We start from the raw sequence: 20,290 nt of genomic DNA on the forward strand, positions 1-20,290 counted from the left end.
AGAGTGGGTACCAGAAACAGAAAAGTGTGTATACTTCTTCTCTCCACCATGCTGATATTTACCCCTATCACTGCTTAATTGTGGAACTTTAATATTGTATTTGAAAGTACTAACTGGAAATGTTTCCGGCTGATTTCTAAAAATTAGTGTTTTGGTCCACGAACTTTTGAAGACTTTCTTTTCTTTTTTTTTCCAAAAAGATAATGCAATAAAGAAAAAAAGAAAAAAAGCAGGAAGATTTAGGGAAAAAAGAAGATAAAAGAAAGAAAAGTATAAAAGCAAGCAGGTAAATACTGAGCATAATAACACAAGTCTCCTGCTATCTTACCTCATTTTTTTTAGTTTGGAGATCATATAATCCAAAGAAGACATTTCTCTTACTGTCCTATTAAAAGAAATTAACTATTAACTACAATAGCAAAAAGATGGAAACAAAACAATTACCCAACCACTAGGTCTAACTAACTAGGTCAATAAATTATGATATATGAATATACTCAATATTACTATACCTTAAGGAATGACAAACATGAAAAATTCAGAGACAATTATAAAGTGATGTAAAATGAAGAAAAAGAGCTAAAATAACAATATTTATGATGGCAATAATATCAATAAAGTCAACATTAAAATAATAAAACTAGCCAAATACAATAGTTTACCTCAGTAGCAAAAATATTCAATTTAAAGGGCACATCCCTACATTCTGTTAATTGGCTAACCCAGATTTTTTTGTGTTTATTAGGGAAGGATCCATTGCATCAGAACAAATTATATCAATACTTCTTTAAACAAAAAAAAAATCAGCCATCCATTTTATTAAATGTCATATATTTTGAGCAGCTTAGATCCTACTGGCTTAAAAACAAAAAGTTCAAATAAGGTAACAATTTGGCAGAAAGCAGGCACTGTATGACTATGTCAGCATGGGAAACACATTGTCCCCACCTAAAAGGGCTGACCATGTGTATTCAAAGAAGGGAAGTAATACTCATAGTCCCTGACAAAATACATTGGCAGCTAAAACTATGAACTAGAAAATAACATAGTTAAAACAGTACACTATCAATGGAGTAAAACCGTGATTTTTTTCTTTCAGATTCATTTTTAAAACTTTAACTATTTAAACCCTAAATAGCTACAATGAACTGGAATAAGTATGTTAAAAATTATTTTCCAGAAAAGGACCTAAATATGTTTAATTCTGTCAGATGAGAGATTTATGTTGATGGTGCTTTATGTTCTTAAAAAGAAAAAAGAGTCATTAGTAAGTTGTTTAGAGGTACAAAACTGTTCACATTCTTTGGTCAAGTGATCCACTATTATGTCCATATCCCAAGGACAATTACAAAAAAAATCAATCTTATACCAAAATATTCCTAATTCCTATTATTTCTGAGACCAAAAGGCAGATATAATCTATGTCTACAACAGTTGGAGCATGACTGAACAAATTGTGCTGCATAAATGCAATGAAATATTACAGTACCACAAGCAATTATAAATATGAAGAAAACAAAGCAATATGGGAACACTCAGATGAAATGATGTAGGGGATAAAGTGTTAATCTTTGAGATAGAAAGACCTGAATTGAGTTCTGCCACTGAAATTTATCACTAACTTTTTAAAACTGAGTAATAGAAAATGTGCTAATCTAGATTGGTAAAGGAAGTTATTATACTGGAAATCTACAAGTTAAACAATATGGATGAAGTCACACTACAGCATAAAAAATGTATTTAATAGGAAAACATATTAAGTGAAGCAGAAAAAAGAAAGCAGAAGCCAAAAAATATGCAGTGACAACAATTATGTAAACAACAACAATAAAATAAAATTTAGGAAATCCCCTTAGAAGGGAATCCCTTAGAAAGGGAAATCCTCTTTTAAAAATCCCCTTAGGAAAGGGGAAGTAAAGCTTAGAATAGAATATTCTATATTGTTAAAATTAATAAATTCTCCCCAAAACCTTGTAAATTATTTAAATTATGGTTTCATGAACAATCATCTTTTTGTTGTTTCTGAGGCGTATTTGAATATGTGTTAGCTAATAATGGTTATTTAAAGCAATTTATTTTCTTTTCAGCAAATACAGTTTTATTTCTAGAAAAATGGAATATGTAAGAATTTTTTAAAATAAGTAACATTTAAGAATTGAATTCTTTCATTAAGTTTTACCAAAACAGTTCCAATAATCTTCTGACAGAGCCATCTACACCCATAGAAAGGATGGTGGGGAATGAATGTGGATCGCAACATAGTATTTTCACTTCTTTTGTTGTTGTTTGCTTGTATTTTGTTTTCTTTTTCATTTTTTTTCCTTTTTGATCTGATTTTTCTTGTTCAGCATGATAATTATGGAAATATGTATAGAAGAATTGCACATTTTTAACATATTGGATTATATGCTGTCTAGGGGAGGGTATGGGGGAAAAGGAGGGAGAAAAAAATTGGAATGCAAGGTTTTGCAAGGGTGAATATTAAAAACTACCTATGCATATATTTTGAAAATAAAAAGCTTTATTAAAAACTGAGAAAAAAAGTTTTACCAGAAAATAACAATCAGAGGCTGAAGTTTAATAGCCAATTTTCCTTCAAAACATCCAATTCCAAATAACATACCTTACAACTGTAAATGACTTTTCCATTTCTTTCAACATTGACTACGTGTAGGGTTTCATAATTATTCTCAATAGGATCTGAAAAAAAGGCAATATCAAGTTAAAGAAGCACTGGCATTTTGATAAATCATTGGGAAAAGTTTTTTTTTTTAATCTATGAAGCAAAAATCTCTTTTAGTATAAATTTTAAAAAAACAACAGAAAATAAAACTATTTGTACCTGACATATGCTGAAGATGCTTAATAAATATTTGTTGATTAGAGAACTGTTCGATTCTGCACACATATATTGTATCTACGATATACTATAACATATTTAACTTGTATAAGACTGCTTGCCATCTAGGGGAGGGGGTGGAAGGAGGGAAGGGAAAAGTTGGACCAAGTGAGTGCAAGCGATAATGTAAAAAATTACCCAGGCATATGTTCTGTCAATAAAAAGTTATAATAAAAAAAATTTTGTTGACTGACATCAAGTCACTCCACATACCAGGAAAACCTTTACAATAGGAAATACATTCTTGGTTGTCTTATTACAAGTGCTTCATAGATTTTTAAATAAGATCTCTTATACTGGGTAAGGTTACTTTCATAGGTCAATATAATCTAGAATTAGAAGTAACAATCAATTCAGTATCATCATTTCACATGTAAAAATCTGCTTCTAAAGGCAGTATTTGAATTCAGAACCCACTCTGACCAAGAATACCTATCCAGCAGATTCCCCCTCTAAAGATCCTTATACATCCAAGTATAGAGATATGTATCTTGGGGAAAAAAAGAACACATCTAGCATTATTTTAGCAAAAATCATTACTTATGATATTAATAATGCAGATTAAATTTAAAAGTGTGTCATGCACAATTTTTTTCCTGGAAAGCTAATCGTTAAAACATTTGCTACCACCCCACTGTACAGATACAATACATATGTGTACTAGAATATATTATATAATATATAACACATTTTATATAATATACAATTGTTATATATGTGTATATATAAGTACATATACATTTGTGAATATGTGTGAGTATATATATTCCAGGACTGAATTCTCCCTCAACATCACTGCTAGTTCCAGGACATCTCATCAAACCCCCAACACTCGATAATTTTTCCTCTATTGGTAGGGGGGCAGGAAGAGGATATCAAATGTCAAACTTGTAATTTCAATGCTATAGAGAACTCCCATTTGGCAGACTTCCACTGACAATGAAAGTCAGTTTTGAAATATGTAATCTTAAAAAGTTTCTGAAAGATAAAGAGAAATTAAATGATTTGACTGCTCTGAAACAGACCCTGGTCTTCCTAGGCAAAGGCTGGCCCCTCTATGTACTATGTGACATTGCCTCTTAGCTTTTTGGTTACTCATTTTAATGGAAGAAGGAAGGGTAGCGAGATGAAGTGACTGTGTCAGGCAAGCACTAAAGTCATGAATAAAGTTAGAAAGATGAATCTGGCATTATGGTAGATAACTGTAATCTAGATAACTAGAGAATGCTGAGACCAGTACATCTCAAGTTCAGGACTTCTGAGCAGCAGTAGACTACGTTGCTTATATGAATGCATTTAATATCAATATGATGAATTACAGGGGCTATCAAGTTACCCCAAGAGAGGCAAACCAGCTGATGTCAGTAACAGAACAGGTCAAAGCTTGAACACCTATTAATGGTAAGATTGGACCTCTGAGTAGACCCTTATTTCCAGTCTAGGGAGACCTAGGCTTTAAAAAAAAAAAAAAAAGAGCTGGAAAGTGGCAGAAAATAATAATAAGGCCAAGAGGAAAAGGTATAAATAGATTTCAAGAATTTTTAAAAGAAGATTTTTTTGAAGGGTACAGTTAGATGGCATGGTGAATAGAGCCCTGGACTTGGAGTTAGGAAGATCTGAGACTTACTGTGTGAACCAGGTGTGAGCAGGTGTGAACAGTGTGAACCAGGACAAACCACTTAATCTCTGTTCACCTCAAATTCTTCAACTATAGCGTGTAAATAATAATAGCACTTATCTCTGAGGGTTGCTGTGAGAATCAAATGAGATAATATTTACAAGTACTTAGCACTCTTCAAGACACACACCCAGTAGGTGCTAGGTAAATGCTACCTATCATTATTATTATTATTATTTTCCTTTTAAACCCATTTAAACTACTTTACATTTATCCTTGTTGCTATTTCAGGTACTGTTTCAAATTTCCTCAATGACTATTCTTCTTATTGCTCACAAAAAATCATCTCATCTGACCTGTCTTCATTTACAGAATAAGAAGATTGGACTGGTTGGTATCTAAAGCACCTTTTATGATTTTATGTCTCTAAAACAATGTAAGTGCTAACTTAGTTAAAGAAAGTGTCCTCAGGGCAGCTAGGTGGCGCAGTGGATAGAGCACCAGCCCTGAATTCAGGAGGACCCGAGTTCAAATCTGGTCTCAGACACTTAACACTTCCTAGCTGTGTGACCCTGGGCAAGTCACTTAACCCCAACCTCAGGAAAAAAAAAAAAAAAGTGTCCTCCGTCCATCCATGACCTACTATCATCCTGATGTAGACTGTTATTACTACCCATTTTTTCTCTTACAATAATCTCTGCAGAAATCTTCCTACCATTATTCCTTCCCCTATCTCCTCTAATTCATCTTCAAACTACTGCCAAACCAACCTTACTTCTACACAAATCTAATCATGTTATTCCTGACATCAAAAGCCTTTAGTGTATACCCAAAGGTCTATAAAACTGTGCATACCTTTTGACCTAGCAATATCATTACTAAGTCTGTGTCACAGAGTTCAACAAAAAAAAGGAAAAGTATATGCACATATATTTAGAAGAGGTCTTATTATAGTGGCAAAGAATTGGAAATTGAGAGGATCCTCATTAATTAGGGAATGGTTGAACATGTTATAGTATATGATTATGATGGAATATTATTAGGGTGTAACAAATGATGAATAGACCCACATTTAACACCACATACTAAGATAAGATCAAAATGGGTCCAAGATTTAGGCATAAAGAACGAAATCATAAATAAATTGGAGGAACATGGGATGGTTTACCTCTCAGACTTGTGGAGGAGGAAGGAGTTTGTGTCCAAGGGAGAACTAGAGACCATTATTGATCACAAAATAGAAATTGTTGATTATACCAAATTAAAAAGTTTCTGCACAAACAAAAGTAATGCAAACAAGATTAGAAGGGAAGTAACAAATTGGGAAAACATTTTTACAGTTAAAGGTTCTGATAAAGGCCTCATCTCCAAAATATACAGAGAATTTACTTTAATTTATAAGAAATCAAGCCATTCTCCAATTGATAAATGGTCAAAAGACATTTTTCAGATGATGAAATTAAAACTATTTCCATTCATATGAGTGTTCCAAATCACTATTGATCAGAGAAATGCAAATTAAGACAACTCTGAGATATCATTACACACCTGTCAGATTGGCAAAGATGACAGGAACAAATAACAATGAATGTTGGAGGGGATGTGGGAAAACCAGGACACTGATGCATTGTTGGTGGAGTTGTGAAAGAATCCAGCCATTCTGGAGAGCAATCTGGAATTATGCCCAAAAAGTTTCAAACTGTGCATACCCTTTGACCCAGCAGTGCTACTACTGGGCTTATATCCCAAGGAAATACTAAAGAAGGGAAAGGGGCCTGTATGTGCCAAAATGTTTGTGGCAGCCCTTTTCATAGTGGCTAGAAGCTGGAAGATGAATGGATGTCCATCAATTGGAGAATGGTTGGGTAAATTATGGTATATGAATGTTATGGAATATTATTGTTCTGTAACAAATGACCAACAGGAGGAATACAGAGAGGCTTGGAGAGACTTACATCAACTGATGCTAAGTGAAATGAGCAGAACTAGGAGATCATTATACACTTCAACAATGATACTTTATGAGGATGTATGCTGATGGAAGTGGATATCTTCAACATAGAGAAGAGCTAATCCAATTCCAATTGATCAATGATGGACAGAATCAGCTACATTCAGAAAAGGAACACTGGGAAATGAGTGTAAACTGTGGGCATTTTTTTTTGTTTTTCTTCCTAGATTATTTTTACCCTCCGAATCCAATTCTTCCTTTGCAATAACAACAACAACAAAATTCGGTTCTGCATATATATATATATATATATATTGTACCTAGGATATACTACAAGATATTTAATATGTATGGGAATGGCTGCCATCTAGGGGAAGGGGTGGAGGGAAGGAGGGGAAAAATTCGGAACAGAAGGGAGTACAAGGGATAATGTTGTAAAAAAAAAAAAAATGTTTTACCTATGCATATGTACTGTCAAAGAAAATGTTACAATTATAAAAATTAATAAAAAAAGAAATGATGCACAATATGGTTTCAGAAAAACCTGAGAAGACTTATATGAACTGAAGTAAAAGGAAGTGAGCAGAAGCAAGTGACCATTGTCCACAATAAGAGTTATATTATAAGGACAAGCAACTGTGAAAGACTTAGCTATTCTGAGCAATACAATGATCCAAGGCAATTCCAAAAGATGTATGATGAAAAATGTTATACACTTTCAGAAGGAAAATGGGTGAACTCTAAGTATATATTATAGGACATTTTTTTAACCTTTTTATTCTTTCTTTTCTTTTTGCAAAGTGGACAATCCAGAAATTTGTTTTGTATCATTTGTTTGCTTTCTCAGTAAATAGGTGAGGGAGACAAATTAGAACTCAAATTTTAAAAGGAAAAAAAACCCTTTAGTAATTCCATTTTACTAAGTTCAAAAATCTTGTTTGGTATTCAAAGTTTAACACAGTCTGGCAACACCTTACTTTTCCATTGCATAGCTTTACCTTCCCCATAGACACTATCAGACTTGCCTTCCTCCATACCTTCATTCATCCTCTATCTGTAGAATGTCTTTCTTCTAGCACTCAATAAATAGTTATTGAGTATCTATTATATTACAGGCACTATACTAGATGGACTTGGAATACAAAAACAAAAATAAACCAATTTCTACAGCAAAGAATTTGCATCCTATTAGGGGAAGACAAGATGCTCCTATAAGTATGTTAAGAATGAGTGCAAACTAAATGAAACTTTGAGGAAAAATGGTGCTAATAGTTGGATAATCAGGAAAAACTACATATAGAAGATGGTGCTCAATATAAATCTTGAAGGATGTAATGGATTCCACCAGGTAGAAGGAATAAAGAAATACAACGTAGGCATGGAGGACAATAAACATAAAGCAGAGAGGGAAGATAAGAGTGTTGTTTAGGGAACAGCAAAAAGCCAGTTTTTCAGAACAAAAGAGTTCAAGGAGAAGAATAATGTTATAATGAGGCTAGACAAGTAGTTTGGGGACGAGTTGTGAAAGAGGGTTTTAAAAACCAAGACAAAGAACTTTGTATTTTATCCCAGAGGCAATAGAGATTCCGGCTTATTAAGTGGCAGAGGAGTATAGTAGTCAGACTTACATGTGAGGAAAATCACTTTAGCAGCTGAGTGGAGGATGGGTGGAAGTAGAGAGAAACTTATGGCAAGGATGTCAGTTAAAAGGCCATTGCAACTATCCAGGCACGAGGTGACAAGGGCCTGAATAAAAGTAGTAGTTGTATGAATTGAGTGAAGATAACAGGTGCAAAAGGTACTGCAGATAAAAAGATAGCAAGATATATAATTGAGTGGGTAGATAGGTCTTATAGGGAGAGAATAAGGACAGCACCAATGTTATTATTAACCTGTGAGACAAAAAGAAGAATGATAGACTTGAAAAAAGTAGGGAAGTGCAGAAAGGGGATGGATTTGATGAGAAAGATAATGGGTTCTATGTTAGACATATTGAGTCTGAAATGCTTGTGTTACATCCAGTTTGAAATGTCCACTAAGCAGTTGGAAATAAAGGATTGGAGGTCAAGGGAGTATCTGCTGGGGCTAGATATATAGATCACGACACCTCTGGTTAAATTTCCAACCATTCTTTAAATTTCAAATGTTGCCTCTTCTAGGAAAGACTTCCTGGCACCTCCTTCCCCCAAAGCAATAATTCTTTCCTCCTTAGACCTCATCTAGAATTCATTTTAAAAAACAATTACCACCTATTACAATACTTATATTTTCATTATATTTCCCTAGACAGCTCCATAAAGATAGGACCATCCTGTTCTAACATAAACTCTGAGCCCTGCCCAAGTCCTTTTAAAAAACCCAAAAATACAGTAACAAAAAAAAAAAAAAAAAAAAAAACCAAACAAACAAACAAACAAACAACTTTGTAAGTAGTGAGTAATAAATGATTAATGAACTTTCACATTTCATTATAGTTACCTAATTCTGGATTTAAAGAGCAACAGAAAATAGGTTATAGATACAGGATTCATTGGGGAAGAAATTATTTTTTGCTTCCTCAAAAACTTATTAAAATGAAATTATTTTAGCTTCTGGCATGTCATGGTTTGTTGTTTCATTTCCCCAAAAATGGTAATGGTGTTTGTTTTTTTAAAGGACAAATATCTGTCTATATGTAAAGTAGAGAATTTTATGACATTATAGAAGATGATACCATTTTATAATTTGAGACAGGTTGAATTTTATCTCAAAAAAATAGGATCAATCTGTTGGTGCCTCAGGGGACAGATGTGACTCATAAAAGAGAAGTAAATTTATCCAACGAACTCTGCATATTAAACCTGCATTATTTGTAAAGAGGGAATTTCTCAGGAAAAAACTCTCAAACTATAACAAAATTAATCCTTCAACCATCTCATAAAAATTTTAGAAAAATTTCTCCCGCAAATCACTCTCGAAATATTTTTCCTAGATACAGTTTATACTTTTTTAAAATAACTTTTTTATCTTCTTCCCCATATAATAATCATGCCAAGAGAGACTTCTAAAAAATAATTTTAAAAGATTTTAGTTCAGTTCTTTGTTAGTCTCAACACCTAGAATTGTACTTTGTAAGAATTTAGTTCCATAAAAATAATATTTTTAACAGACATGAGAAGGGGAAAAAAATCTTGTTAGGAAAACCCCTTTCCTTTTCTCTAAGCTTACTTGTCATTCTCAGAACAGTGAAAATTTAATGAAAGGAAAGAATCTCAATTTGCTGTAGGTTGGAAAGGGAATAATTATTCCATTAAACATCATTTTCACTTGTTAATAATTGCTGGAGCCAGCAATAGTCTAAAAGCTATAGAAAACACAGAATTCTGCACATTCCCTGTCCAGTAGGTTGATGATCTAATTTGACAGATGGAATAGACTCAAAAGCTCAGAATAACTTTGACAGGGAGGACAGGTAGTAACAACAGTGCAAAGATTACCAATTCCAATAGATGACAAATTGCTTTCACTCTTAAATTGCATGAGGCTTTAGAATCAGTAATATTTAGCAATCCTGGAAATTCAGTGTCAAATGTTTCACCATAATTATTTTGTCCACCAGCCCTTTTGACCCTGAATAAGCATGTCACACACTCCATGAATAAGTTTAATTCCATCTTTGCTTAATCATTCTTTGTGACCATCCTCCAATTAAATACCATTGGAAAGTCCAGAGAAGGAAGTTTTGCAATTTCAAATGAGGAAATGTGGCTTAAGTTTAATATATTCAGCACTCACACAAAAATTTTGATAGAAAATTTTCAACATTAACCCTGCTAAAATAAAGAGGTACATTTTTCTTTTTTAATGATGCAAAATAACCGTTTATATAAAACAAACACATGTGCCATGTTTTCTGTTCCATGTGCTGCTACTACCCAAATCCAAGCATAAAGGATGCCACTTGTAGGAAAGTAACAAATGACCTAATTTTTTTTTATTTTTTAAAGAAAAAAAAGTACTTCTTTCATCCCAAATGACTAAAAAAGGGCAAAAACATGTAGCAGACATTCAATAATTAATGAATTGAGATAAAAGCATCTTTTTCCTTCTCCTCCTCCCCAAAAGGGGAGAGCTGACTCAATTCTCAATATTATACATGATTTTCCATATTTGATTTTTATTTCAAGAACCTATATAAATATCTTTTAAATAACCCCCACATAATTTAAGTAAAATTCATTATTATCAAAGAGCACTCTTCCTGAACCATTAAAAAATGAACACTATCACATGAGTAGCATTTCCTAGGCAGAATAGACAAAGAAAGGTTTTTCTTAGCACAGGAAGCCCTGGGAAAAAAAGGCAGTAGAGAAACATCTGAATGAGTAAGAAGAATGGTATAAAAAAGAATGGGGGAAACAAAATTGACCTGAAAATCAAAGGGACAAAGTCAATAGTACAGAAGAGGAAGAATCTGAAATTAGACTTAGGCAACCTTTAAAACATCAAAATGCTATCATATGAGTGCCAAAAGCTGTGATAAGGAATTTTTCTTTCAAATCAGCCCAAAATAATATCTCTAATGCACCATCTAGGTCAAAATCTAAGATATTATGCTTCAAGAATTATCTAATACCTGAAAAAATTCTGCCAGTAATAGATTATATTTCATGGTTATAATATAAATTAGCATAATTTTAGAAATTTTCAACTGCATTTTTGTCTAATGTATTTATAAAGTTGTACTATAACCTATTCCAAATTCCTCCTCTTACAAAAAAAAAAGGAAACAGTCTCTGAAAAGTTAGGAATCATATATAATATTCTGATTCCAATTGAGAAAGCTTGTCAAGAGGTGGTATTGCAATGGTATTCCTAATTCACTGATTAAAGAAAAAACTATTAAGATATTTATATAAGTCAAATTTACAAAGAAGAATCAATGGCAGAAACAGAAATGAGAGGTGAGAGGGTGAGGAATGAAATAAGCATTTGAGTTGCCTGTTAATTATGTAGGCATTCTGCAATGCACTTTCTAAATATCAATTTATTAATTTTCACAATCTGGTGAGGTTGGATGCTATTATTATCTCCATTCTACAAATGAGGAAACTGAGATTAAAAGGTTAAAGGACTTGCTCCAAGTCACACAGCTTGCAAGCATCTAAAGCCTTTGAATTCAGGTCTTCTTGACTTTAGACCCAGGACTCTAACAACTGTACCACCAAACTGCTATAAAGCCATGATTCATTCACTCAACACTATTTTAAGGATTAGGGGGAGGCAAAGTTGAAATATTACTGTCCTTATGAAGTTCATAATTCATAGATAGATAAGATACATGCACAAATTATGGCACATGAATGACAGCTCCAAATAGAAGGACTAGGTTTACAATCAGATGACTTAGGTTCAAGTATCGCCTCTGCAACTTACTATCCATGTGGACTTTAGCAAATTATTTTAAATCTAAATTTTGGAGAATCTCTCAAAATAAAGAACTATTTGCAATCCCCAGTTCTTTCCCCAAACTATATATCAAATGTAACAGTTTCCTTCAATAAGATAGCAATGCTTCCAATGACTATGGAAAAAAGGTGTGTGGCAAAGATAAAATGTTTTTTTTACCAATTTCTCTCCAAATAGCATAATTTCTACTAGATTTACTCAATTCTTCTTTATATTCCTCTCCATTATATGCCTCTCCTCTCCTCTCTCTCCTCTCTGTTTCTGTCTCTGTCTCTCTCTTTCTTGTCTCTTTCCCTCTCTCTCTGTCTCTCTCTCTCTCTCTCTGTCTCTCTCTCTTTGTCTCTCTCTCTCTTTGTCTCTCTCTGAATCTGTCTCTCTGTCTCTGTCTCTTTCACCAAATCTTACTGATTTTTAGATTTTACTGTAATGTCACTCTATAGCTTCTACTAGTTGTGCGAAAACTGGTCAGCTAGTCAGCTGGGACTAAGCTGAACAAGTCGTTCTCTCTCAACTCCATGACAGTCCCTACATGATATATTAAGTATTCTCTATTCAACACTAAAGATATCCAATTCCTTTAATGGATCCATCCATCAAAAAATGAAAAGATGTATCCAGCATGGCTTCCCTTGCTTCCTTACTCCCCAACCAACAGCAGCCACAGCCAATTCTATGACCTTCCACTTCCACCCTCCTAATCCTCAGCCCTAGGCATAATTAAAATCCATGTCATTCAAGACCTCTGCTCCTACTCCCAGTCTGATAACTCTTAAGAGAGAAAACAATGGCTAATTTCACCATTATAAACACATCTTACATAACTTCAGCTGGGTCCTCAGCAGTTCTCATCTAAACCATTGGAAGTAGTCCTCTACTTGCAATTACTCCACCTTGTCCTTATGGATTGGAGGATGTACTCCAGATTACCAATGTCCTTCCTAAAGGGATGCCCAAAACTGAATGCAAAATTCTCCATGTGATCTGTGGAGGGCAGAGAACATCAGAACCTTAAATTCTGAATTCTGTTGCTATGCTATTTATTCATATGGTCCCTGTGGTGCACTAAAAACCCAATTCTTTTTCACATGAACATTTATAAGCAGATGTTTGCAATAATCAGAGATGTTTGCAGAGTGATTCTGGGTGTTTAAATGATTCATAATTTCTTTATGATGACAAAAACAGAGAAGGTTCTCCTTATCAGAGGATATATAAAAAAGGGAATATATTTAGGATATATTTAAAATGGGAAACAATTTTTCATAGCAAATATTGGAAAAATGTTTTGTTGGAACTTTAGCTTAAAATAAAACTAAAAATAATTTTTAAATGAATTTATTGTATCACACTTAACAAAATTTAGGCTATAACTGCATCTATTTGTTAATCTTGGAATGAACAAAGACTAAATCAAGTAGTGATCTTTTTGACATTATTTTTCTGATAATATTGTCCAATCGTATGATGCACACATCCTTTGCTTCAAGTTTTACTTTAGCAACAAGCTTATTGCAAAAACCCTTAAGGGATTCATCAGTTTTTCTCAAGAGACTCTAAATCCTTTGATTTTCAAATCATTTTTTTAAAAGTCCACCTGATCAATAAAATATGGAAAGGATATGGGTAATAGCGCTCAAAGAGGAAAGATATGTCTATATGAATAGGAAATACTTTTAATGGTCAGTTCTTTAATGAATAATTTAAAATTTTGATGACTTTTGCTTTTTTTAGCCAATCTTATTGAAAAGCAGTTTGACATGGTAACTATAGATCTCAAGTTAGAAAGACTAGGATTCAATATGTGTTTATCATTTGAGCAAGTCACTTTAGTATCCCAGGAAACTCTAAAAACATAAGTTACAGAGGAGTTGATGATCTACATTGATAAAGGGAGTTTCTTCTCTAGGAATGTGCTACACAAACAAAATCACCAGCAAAGCAAAAACAAAAACAAAAACAAAAAATTCCCAGCTAGAGGGACTTGAATAATGAATACTCAGATAAAAATCCCTAACATACTTAAATATTATTACCCAGTAAAAAGGAAAAAGTAAATAAACAGAGAAACATGAAGTGTTGGTAAAGATTGCTTCTGAGTTTGACTAGAAAAAACAAGTAGAACGGCAATGAAATTAAAAAATATTTTAACCCATTGAAATGGACTGACATGGCATCAGTATACCAGATTCCCAACATTAATGATTGACATTAATTAATTAATTCACAGGTACAGAGGCCAAATGTTGCCTATAAAGCAGATTTTTTTTTAAAAGTTTATACAAAAATCTCTCTGAATAAGTCAACTTTTTATAATAACTAGAGGGCAAGCATCCTTGCTCCTCCCCCCCTTTATTATCCATCTCTATTGGGCAATATTTAAACTCTAGATCTTGTTGACAGAATATAGCTCTTTAAAAAAAAAAAAGACTTTTCTTTCTGAATTAAACTAAATTTGTTCCTTCCTTCACCCTTATGATGACCTTATTTTCCCATCTCCCTATTTCTGGCTTTCCTTGCTTCCTTAATCCCCAACCAACAGCAGCCACAGCCAATTCTATGACCTTCCACTTCCACCCTCCTAATTCTCAGCCCTAGGCATAATTAAAATCCATGTCACTCAAGACCTCTGCTCCTACTCCCAGACTGCTAACTCTCAAGAGAGAAAACAATGGCTAATTTCACCATTACAAACATACATTACATAACTTCGGCTGAATCCTCAGCAATTCTCATCTAAACCATTGGCAGTAGTCCTCTACTTCCAATAACTCCACCTTCCAATTAAAAAACACTTGCTCAAAAATCTTCCGCTGCTTCTAGTTGCCTACCAAAAATAGTCCATATTGCCAAGGTCCTCCACAATCTGGCTCCCATTTTAAGAAAAGCTTTCCTTCCTGTATCTACATTCCAGCTAAATTGGATTTCTTGATATCCTCCAAACATATCCCACATTTTTTGATCCCCAATGTTTCCCTATGTCTCCACTGTTCACCCAATCCTTCTCCTTACATATAGCTATCCTGTCTTTCACGGTTCAATTCCAAAGTTATCTGCTTTCATTAAGCCTTTCCTGATTATCATTCCTCTCCAAGCTAGAAGTGAATTCATTCTTCCTAGAACTCTCAAGGCATCTTGTTGGTGACCCTCTCAAGTACTTATCAAATTATGTTTATGGTTATTATATTACATAATTACATAGTTTTATTATAATTATTTTTGATCTCTCCCAAGAAATTATATAAGCTCCTTAAGGGCAAAGATCTTATTAAAGTTATCTCTTTATCTCTCCAAGAATTCAGCATAGCTCTTTTTAAAATAAAACTTTTAAAATAAATGAGGTAATAATAATAATAATAAATAACATTTATGTAGCATTTTAAAGTTCAAAAATCACTTTATTATCTCATTTAGTCCTTTGGACAACCCTGTGAAAAAGATGCTATTATTATCCCCATTTTACAGATCAGGAGTCTCAAGTTCTGAGAGGATAAGTGATTTAATGCTCATAGTGATATAGCTATAATGACCAAGTAGAAAATTCTTTTAGTCATGGAAAATTCAACAAAGCCAGGAATTCGATAGGGTCTTAGTAGCTTTTCAACTACATTCATTATTGAAATGTGTGGCATTTCACATTTCATGAAACTTTTAATTAGCAGTCACCTATCAGTCATCTAGACTACATGCTAAAAGAGAGTGTTACTTTGAGGTTGAAAATAGACTTGTAAAATCTACTCGATTTTTTAAATATGATGTCTGAAAAATATTTGGAGTGAGCAAATAAAATAGAAATAAGTTTTCCATATAAAGCTTATATTTTAATAAATAGCAAGTGTGATAATGCAGATTATTAACATGACAAACAGCCTCCTCAAATGAACACAGGTTAAATAGCTTCATAAGCAGTTTATATTGGCAAAGTAAAGACTTGTTTTATTCTCTTCCTTTCTCTTCCCCCTCCAAAGAAGTTTTATCCAAGAATAATGCAATAATGGGTAAACAAATTAAGTCTTAGACTAAACAAACTGACATTATTACTATATTTATTAGAAGCAAACAACCCACAAAAGAATGCAATATATAAACAAATCTATAATCTCCTGTCAAATATAATGGCTACAGAGGGAATAGAGTTCCATTATATGAAGAGATTCACCCTAAAAGTCATTACAATCAAGTATTTTCAAGAGACCAAGAAGGAACAAACAACAAACAACCTAAATAAAATAGGTTGGGTCTAAGGTGGACAGAAAGGGAAGAAGTAATAGTACACTGAGAGATATCTCTGCAAAACTTCCAGGGGCTCATCACAGCCTTGAAAATAAACACAAACTCCTTCCTTAATCCAACCCTTAAAGTACTGTCATGATGTCATTCCATTCTATCTTCCCCACACTTTTCCCCTTCATCCAATCTCCTTCCAATAAAACTGGCCAACTATTACCTGATTTCTTTCTTCCCTTTCCCACCTCTAAGTAGTTGTCCAACCTGTATTCAGAAGCAATTCTCTCCACTCTTGAATTTCTACCTTTCTTAAAGGCCTCTCTTTTAAGAAATCTTCCTGAAACTTCCTAATAAGAGATGACTCCCCCCACCCCCTTCATTTTTTTCTTATTTGACTTGACCTATACACTTATCTCATTCTAACTTATAACTATCTGTTTATAGACTGTACTCCTCTGTAAGACTGCAAGCTCCCTAATGTTAGGGAGTATATATATATATAAAATCTCTTTAACCCTAGTATGTAGAGCACAGCAGATGCTTCCTAACTGTGCAAGCAAATTGAGGTGAATAGCTTAGTTGTGATGGTAGGTTCCAGGAGCACCATCAAATGAAAAAAGCATTAGAAATATGTAAAAAGAGAAATAATTCAGCAATAACCTCTCCTAATTTTTAGAGTGGAAACTAAGTCAGCCAAAATTTCCATCATGAAATGGAAAGACTCTCCATCACGGAAGAAGAAGCTTAGAACTTCATCTTTCCTATCTCTCCTACAATTAGTGTGACTTTTTTTGTCTCAACTGAAAATGAAAACCTCATCTATCACAGAAGAGAAGTTCCCAGACAACATTCTGTGTGTGTGTGTGTGTGTGTGTGTGTGTGTGTGTGTGTGTGTGTGTTACTTCCAGCACCTAACAGAGTTTCGTACATAGTATGCATTTCATAAATGTTTGTCTTTTCATTGATAAAGGGAGTTCTCAAGTTGATAATTTGGGTCACTAATAAAGATTTGCTCCATACCCCAAACGTTCTAGGCACTATACGGTAAAGCTTCTTAAAGTGTGGGTTGCATAACTGATTGTGGGAGTCGCGAGATTCTGATTTATTATCGGTCAATGTTTCATTTGTATGCTTATTTTCTATACCTACATACCGGGGCAGCATAAAATTTCTTTTGCGAGTGGAAATCGTTTCTGAAGCCTTGCCATACAGATCTACTCTAAACACTGCCGTTGCCCTCCTAGAAACTTTATTCTAGGGCAGGATGTCTTGTGCACCACCCACACACCTGTGATTTACATCATTGATGCACATATCCCAAATACCTGAGTGTAGATTGTGAGTTGGAGAAAAGCATATTTCTTTCAGAAGGAGTATTTCCCCCCTCCCCCCACCCCGCATTGCGTGGGCTACTTTATTTGGGTAGAATCCTCTGGTAGTTTCATTCAGTTCCCTAGAGAACTTTTCCACTAAGAAAAGCCAGCTTTGCCATCTGTCGGAGGAACCTGACCTCGGCTGACCTCCACTGGGTGCCAGAGGGAGTCAGGACGGAGGTGGAGGATGGCTGCTAGGAAGTGAGGACTTCAAGGTGACCGAATCAACTTTCATCGGCTAGGGGATGAGGTTTGGAGGAAACAGGTCGGTGATGCTCACCCTGCGTCAGTCGGCAGCACTCCCTCCCCACTGCCCAGGCGGCTACAGCCGAAGTTGCACTGGTCCGGGGGACCCCACCACCGCCGCTTTCCGCCGCTTTCCTCCCTCCTCACCTAAGCGTGCCCTCGGGCCAGCCGCGGGAGCGGCCGCCTCCGCGGACAAACGCTCCTTCAGCCAAGGAACCACGTCCCGATGAAGATCAAAAGCGGCGCTCAGCTGGAGAAGCATGGTGCCGGGCCAGGCTGCCGCAGCTGCGGGAGGGCTGGATGGGCTCCAGCGGCACGCGCCGGGAGCATTCCCGGCCACTCTGCGCCGCCCTGAGCGTCTTAGGAGCTTTCTGCGGATCCTCTCCTCCTCCTCGGAGCCCAGATCGGCCGGGCGACTAGCTCGCTCCCTCGCTTCCCGGCCTCGCGCGGACTCCCGGCCGCAGCTTTCGGTTTTGTTCTCCGCGGTGCTGTCTCCTCCCACTGGCGCCCGCGCCCGTCGGTCGTGAGCTCTGTTAGGGCGCTAGCCCCACCGGGGAAGCACCTGGGCTCCCAGAAGGGAAAGAAGGGACCTGTGTGTGAGAGTGGCAGGAGTTTGCATCCTCTCCTTCTTCACACTTGGCCGGACTCTGCCCAGATTAGACTGGAGAGTTGAGATTTGCATCTTTGCTTTTCTTTAAAGGGCCCTGAAGATGTGGTAAATTGGGAGTAGTATAAAAGGTGATGGTGTTCAATAAGTGTATGTGACAGAGTAGGGCAGAGTACAGACCCCCCCCCCTCAAAAAAAAAAAAAAAAAAAAAAAAAGGAAATAAAATACAGCCCTCCAGTCTCCAAGAAGTTTGTTAGGGTTTGTTGGCTTTTGGTTTTTAAATGGCGACATCTTGGGAGGTGAGAAGAGGGACATTGAGGTATATTCTTTAAAAAAATTCTCTCGTATCAAAAGTGCTTCAAGTACTGAAGTTTTATCAGTCGAGGAGAAATTATCAGGTGTTTACTGTTCCCTAGGTGAGGTAACTAGATGGCTCAGTGAATGGAGCACTGCTTCTGGAGTCAGGTAAACCTGGATTCAAATTTGACCTCAGACCCTTATTAGCTTGTGTGACCCTGGCCAACTTAGTCTCTGTTTGCCTTAATGCACTGGAGAAGGAAAGGGCAGCTACTCCAGTATCTTTGCCAAGAAAACCCCATACAAGTAGGACACGACTGAACAACATATTGGGTTAGGCATGAAGTATACAAAGGTGAAACTGTCTCGGCTCTAAAGGAGGTGATGTTACATTGCGAAAACTGCGTATTCCCGTACATTACTTGGATTCTAGTGGGATTAACTCTTATGGATATGCACTCCAAACACTATGGCTCAAGAGCCCCCACTGACTTACTTCCCATTAATAATGAGTCAGTAGACTCAATTAGATCTTGGTGAAGTCATTTATTTATTCAAATAGTATAACATGAACAGTTGTTGTGAAACATTCCCCCATCAACCTGGACACATTCTCCCACAAATACTCACAATATGCATAAGCATGATACATCCTATGACTGTATCAATTGAACTTGTGGGGAGGGAGGATCTCATTACACTCATCCTTACACTCTCCCCAAGTTAAACTTTTGCTGTCTCCATCCAGCAAATCAATTGGTGCTTTTTAGCATAGTCCATGTGGCACAGTTGATAATCTGGAATTAACATTGTTTGGTATAGATAAATGCCTACCAGAGTGCCAGTGAGTCTGATTTTTTGCTTGTTTGTTTTTTTGTTTGTTTGTTTGTTTGTTTGTTTGTTTTTGTGCAAGCACCAAAACAAATCAATTTGTCTATTCATCAAAGAGTATGAGGGTAACTTTTCATAATCTTCAGGTCTCTTATCCTTGTCAATAGAACAGCACACGTTCTGAAGACTGTTAGTGTCAGGTACTATTGGGGGATGAGCTGGGGTTAATGTAGGGGTAGAATTGATTTTCTTTTCCATTTTATTACTATATTGTCTTTGAGTTAGGAAAGACCTTCATAAGCATCAAAGCAAGTGGCAACCTATAAAAATACTTTCAAATGATTCCTGTTTATTAAAAATGGTTAACATCTCATTTGTTCTTGGATCAATTAAGATACAGGTATTTATTAAGCACCTGGAACATAGACACTGTGATAAGGCAATACTGATGCAAAGACAAACATGTACTTATCACTTTTGTCTTGGTATTCCCAACACGGAACACAGAGCAGATTGAATTGAATTGTTGAATTAGAACAATCTTCCTATGCAGGTGATATTATGTTGATTTTACTAAAACCCAGAATGCTAGATCACCGATATAATCTCAAGAAAGATCAGCCTAGTCATGCATATAAGAAAAACAAAGTGGATGAAAAACCTATATTGCCCAGATTATGACATCGAGTGGAATGGCTACCATTGATTCAGTATATCAGTGTATATATGTTGGGTGAATGCTATAGTTTAAACAATTAACTGAGCCTAGGATTGAATAAAAAGTGGAGAATAGAC

At 35.3% G+C, this 20,290-nt stretch overlaps 1 protein-coding gene across 5 annotated transcripts in view; it reads right to left on the minus strand.

Annotated features, from left to right (window-relative positions):
• Window positions 1-18,281, minus strand: part of GSAP (gamma-secretase activating protein) — a 102,383-nt gene extending 84,102 nt beyond the window's left edge. For 2 of the 5 annotated variants that reach the window (XM_074268459.1, XM_074268460.1), the window contains exons 1-3: window positions 17,907-18,202; window positions 2,624-2,700; window positions 329-385 (exon numbers count right to left, since the gene is read on the minus strand). In XM_074268459.1, coding sequence (XP_074124560.1) covers window positions 329-385; window positions 2,624-2,700; window positions 17,907-18,021 — 249 coding nt within the window. In that variant the 5' untranslated portion in view covers window positions 18,022-18,202. Of the gene's footprint in view, window positions 1-328; window positions 386-2,623; window positions 2,701-17,906 lie in introns of all 5 variants that reach the window. The other 3 variants (XR_012482418.1, XM_074268462.1, XM_074268461.1) reach the window with 3 other exon arrangements.
• Between the last annotated feature and the right edge of the window lie 2,009 nt (window positions 18,282-20,290).

This window comes from Sminthopsis crassicaudata, chromosome 5, assembly GCF_048593235.1.
Source record: "Sminthopsis crassicaudata isolate SCR6 chromosome 5, ASM4859323v1, whole genome shotgun sequence".
In the NCBI taxonomy this organism is placed as follows: domain Eukaryota; kingdom Metazoa; phylum Chordata; class Mammalia; order Dasyuromorphia; family Dasyuridae; genus Sminthopsis; species Sminthopsis crassicaudata.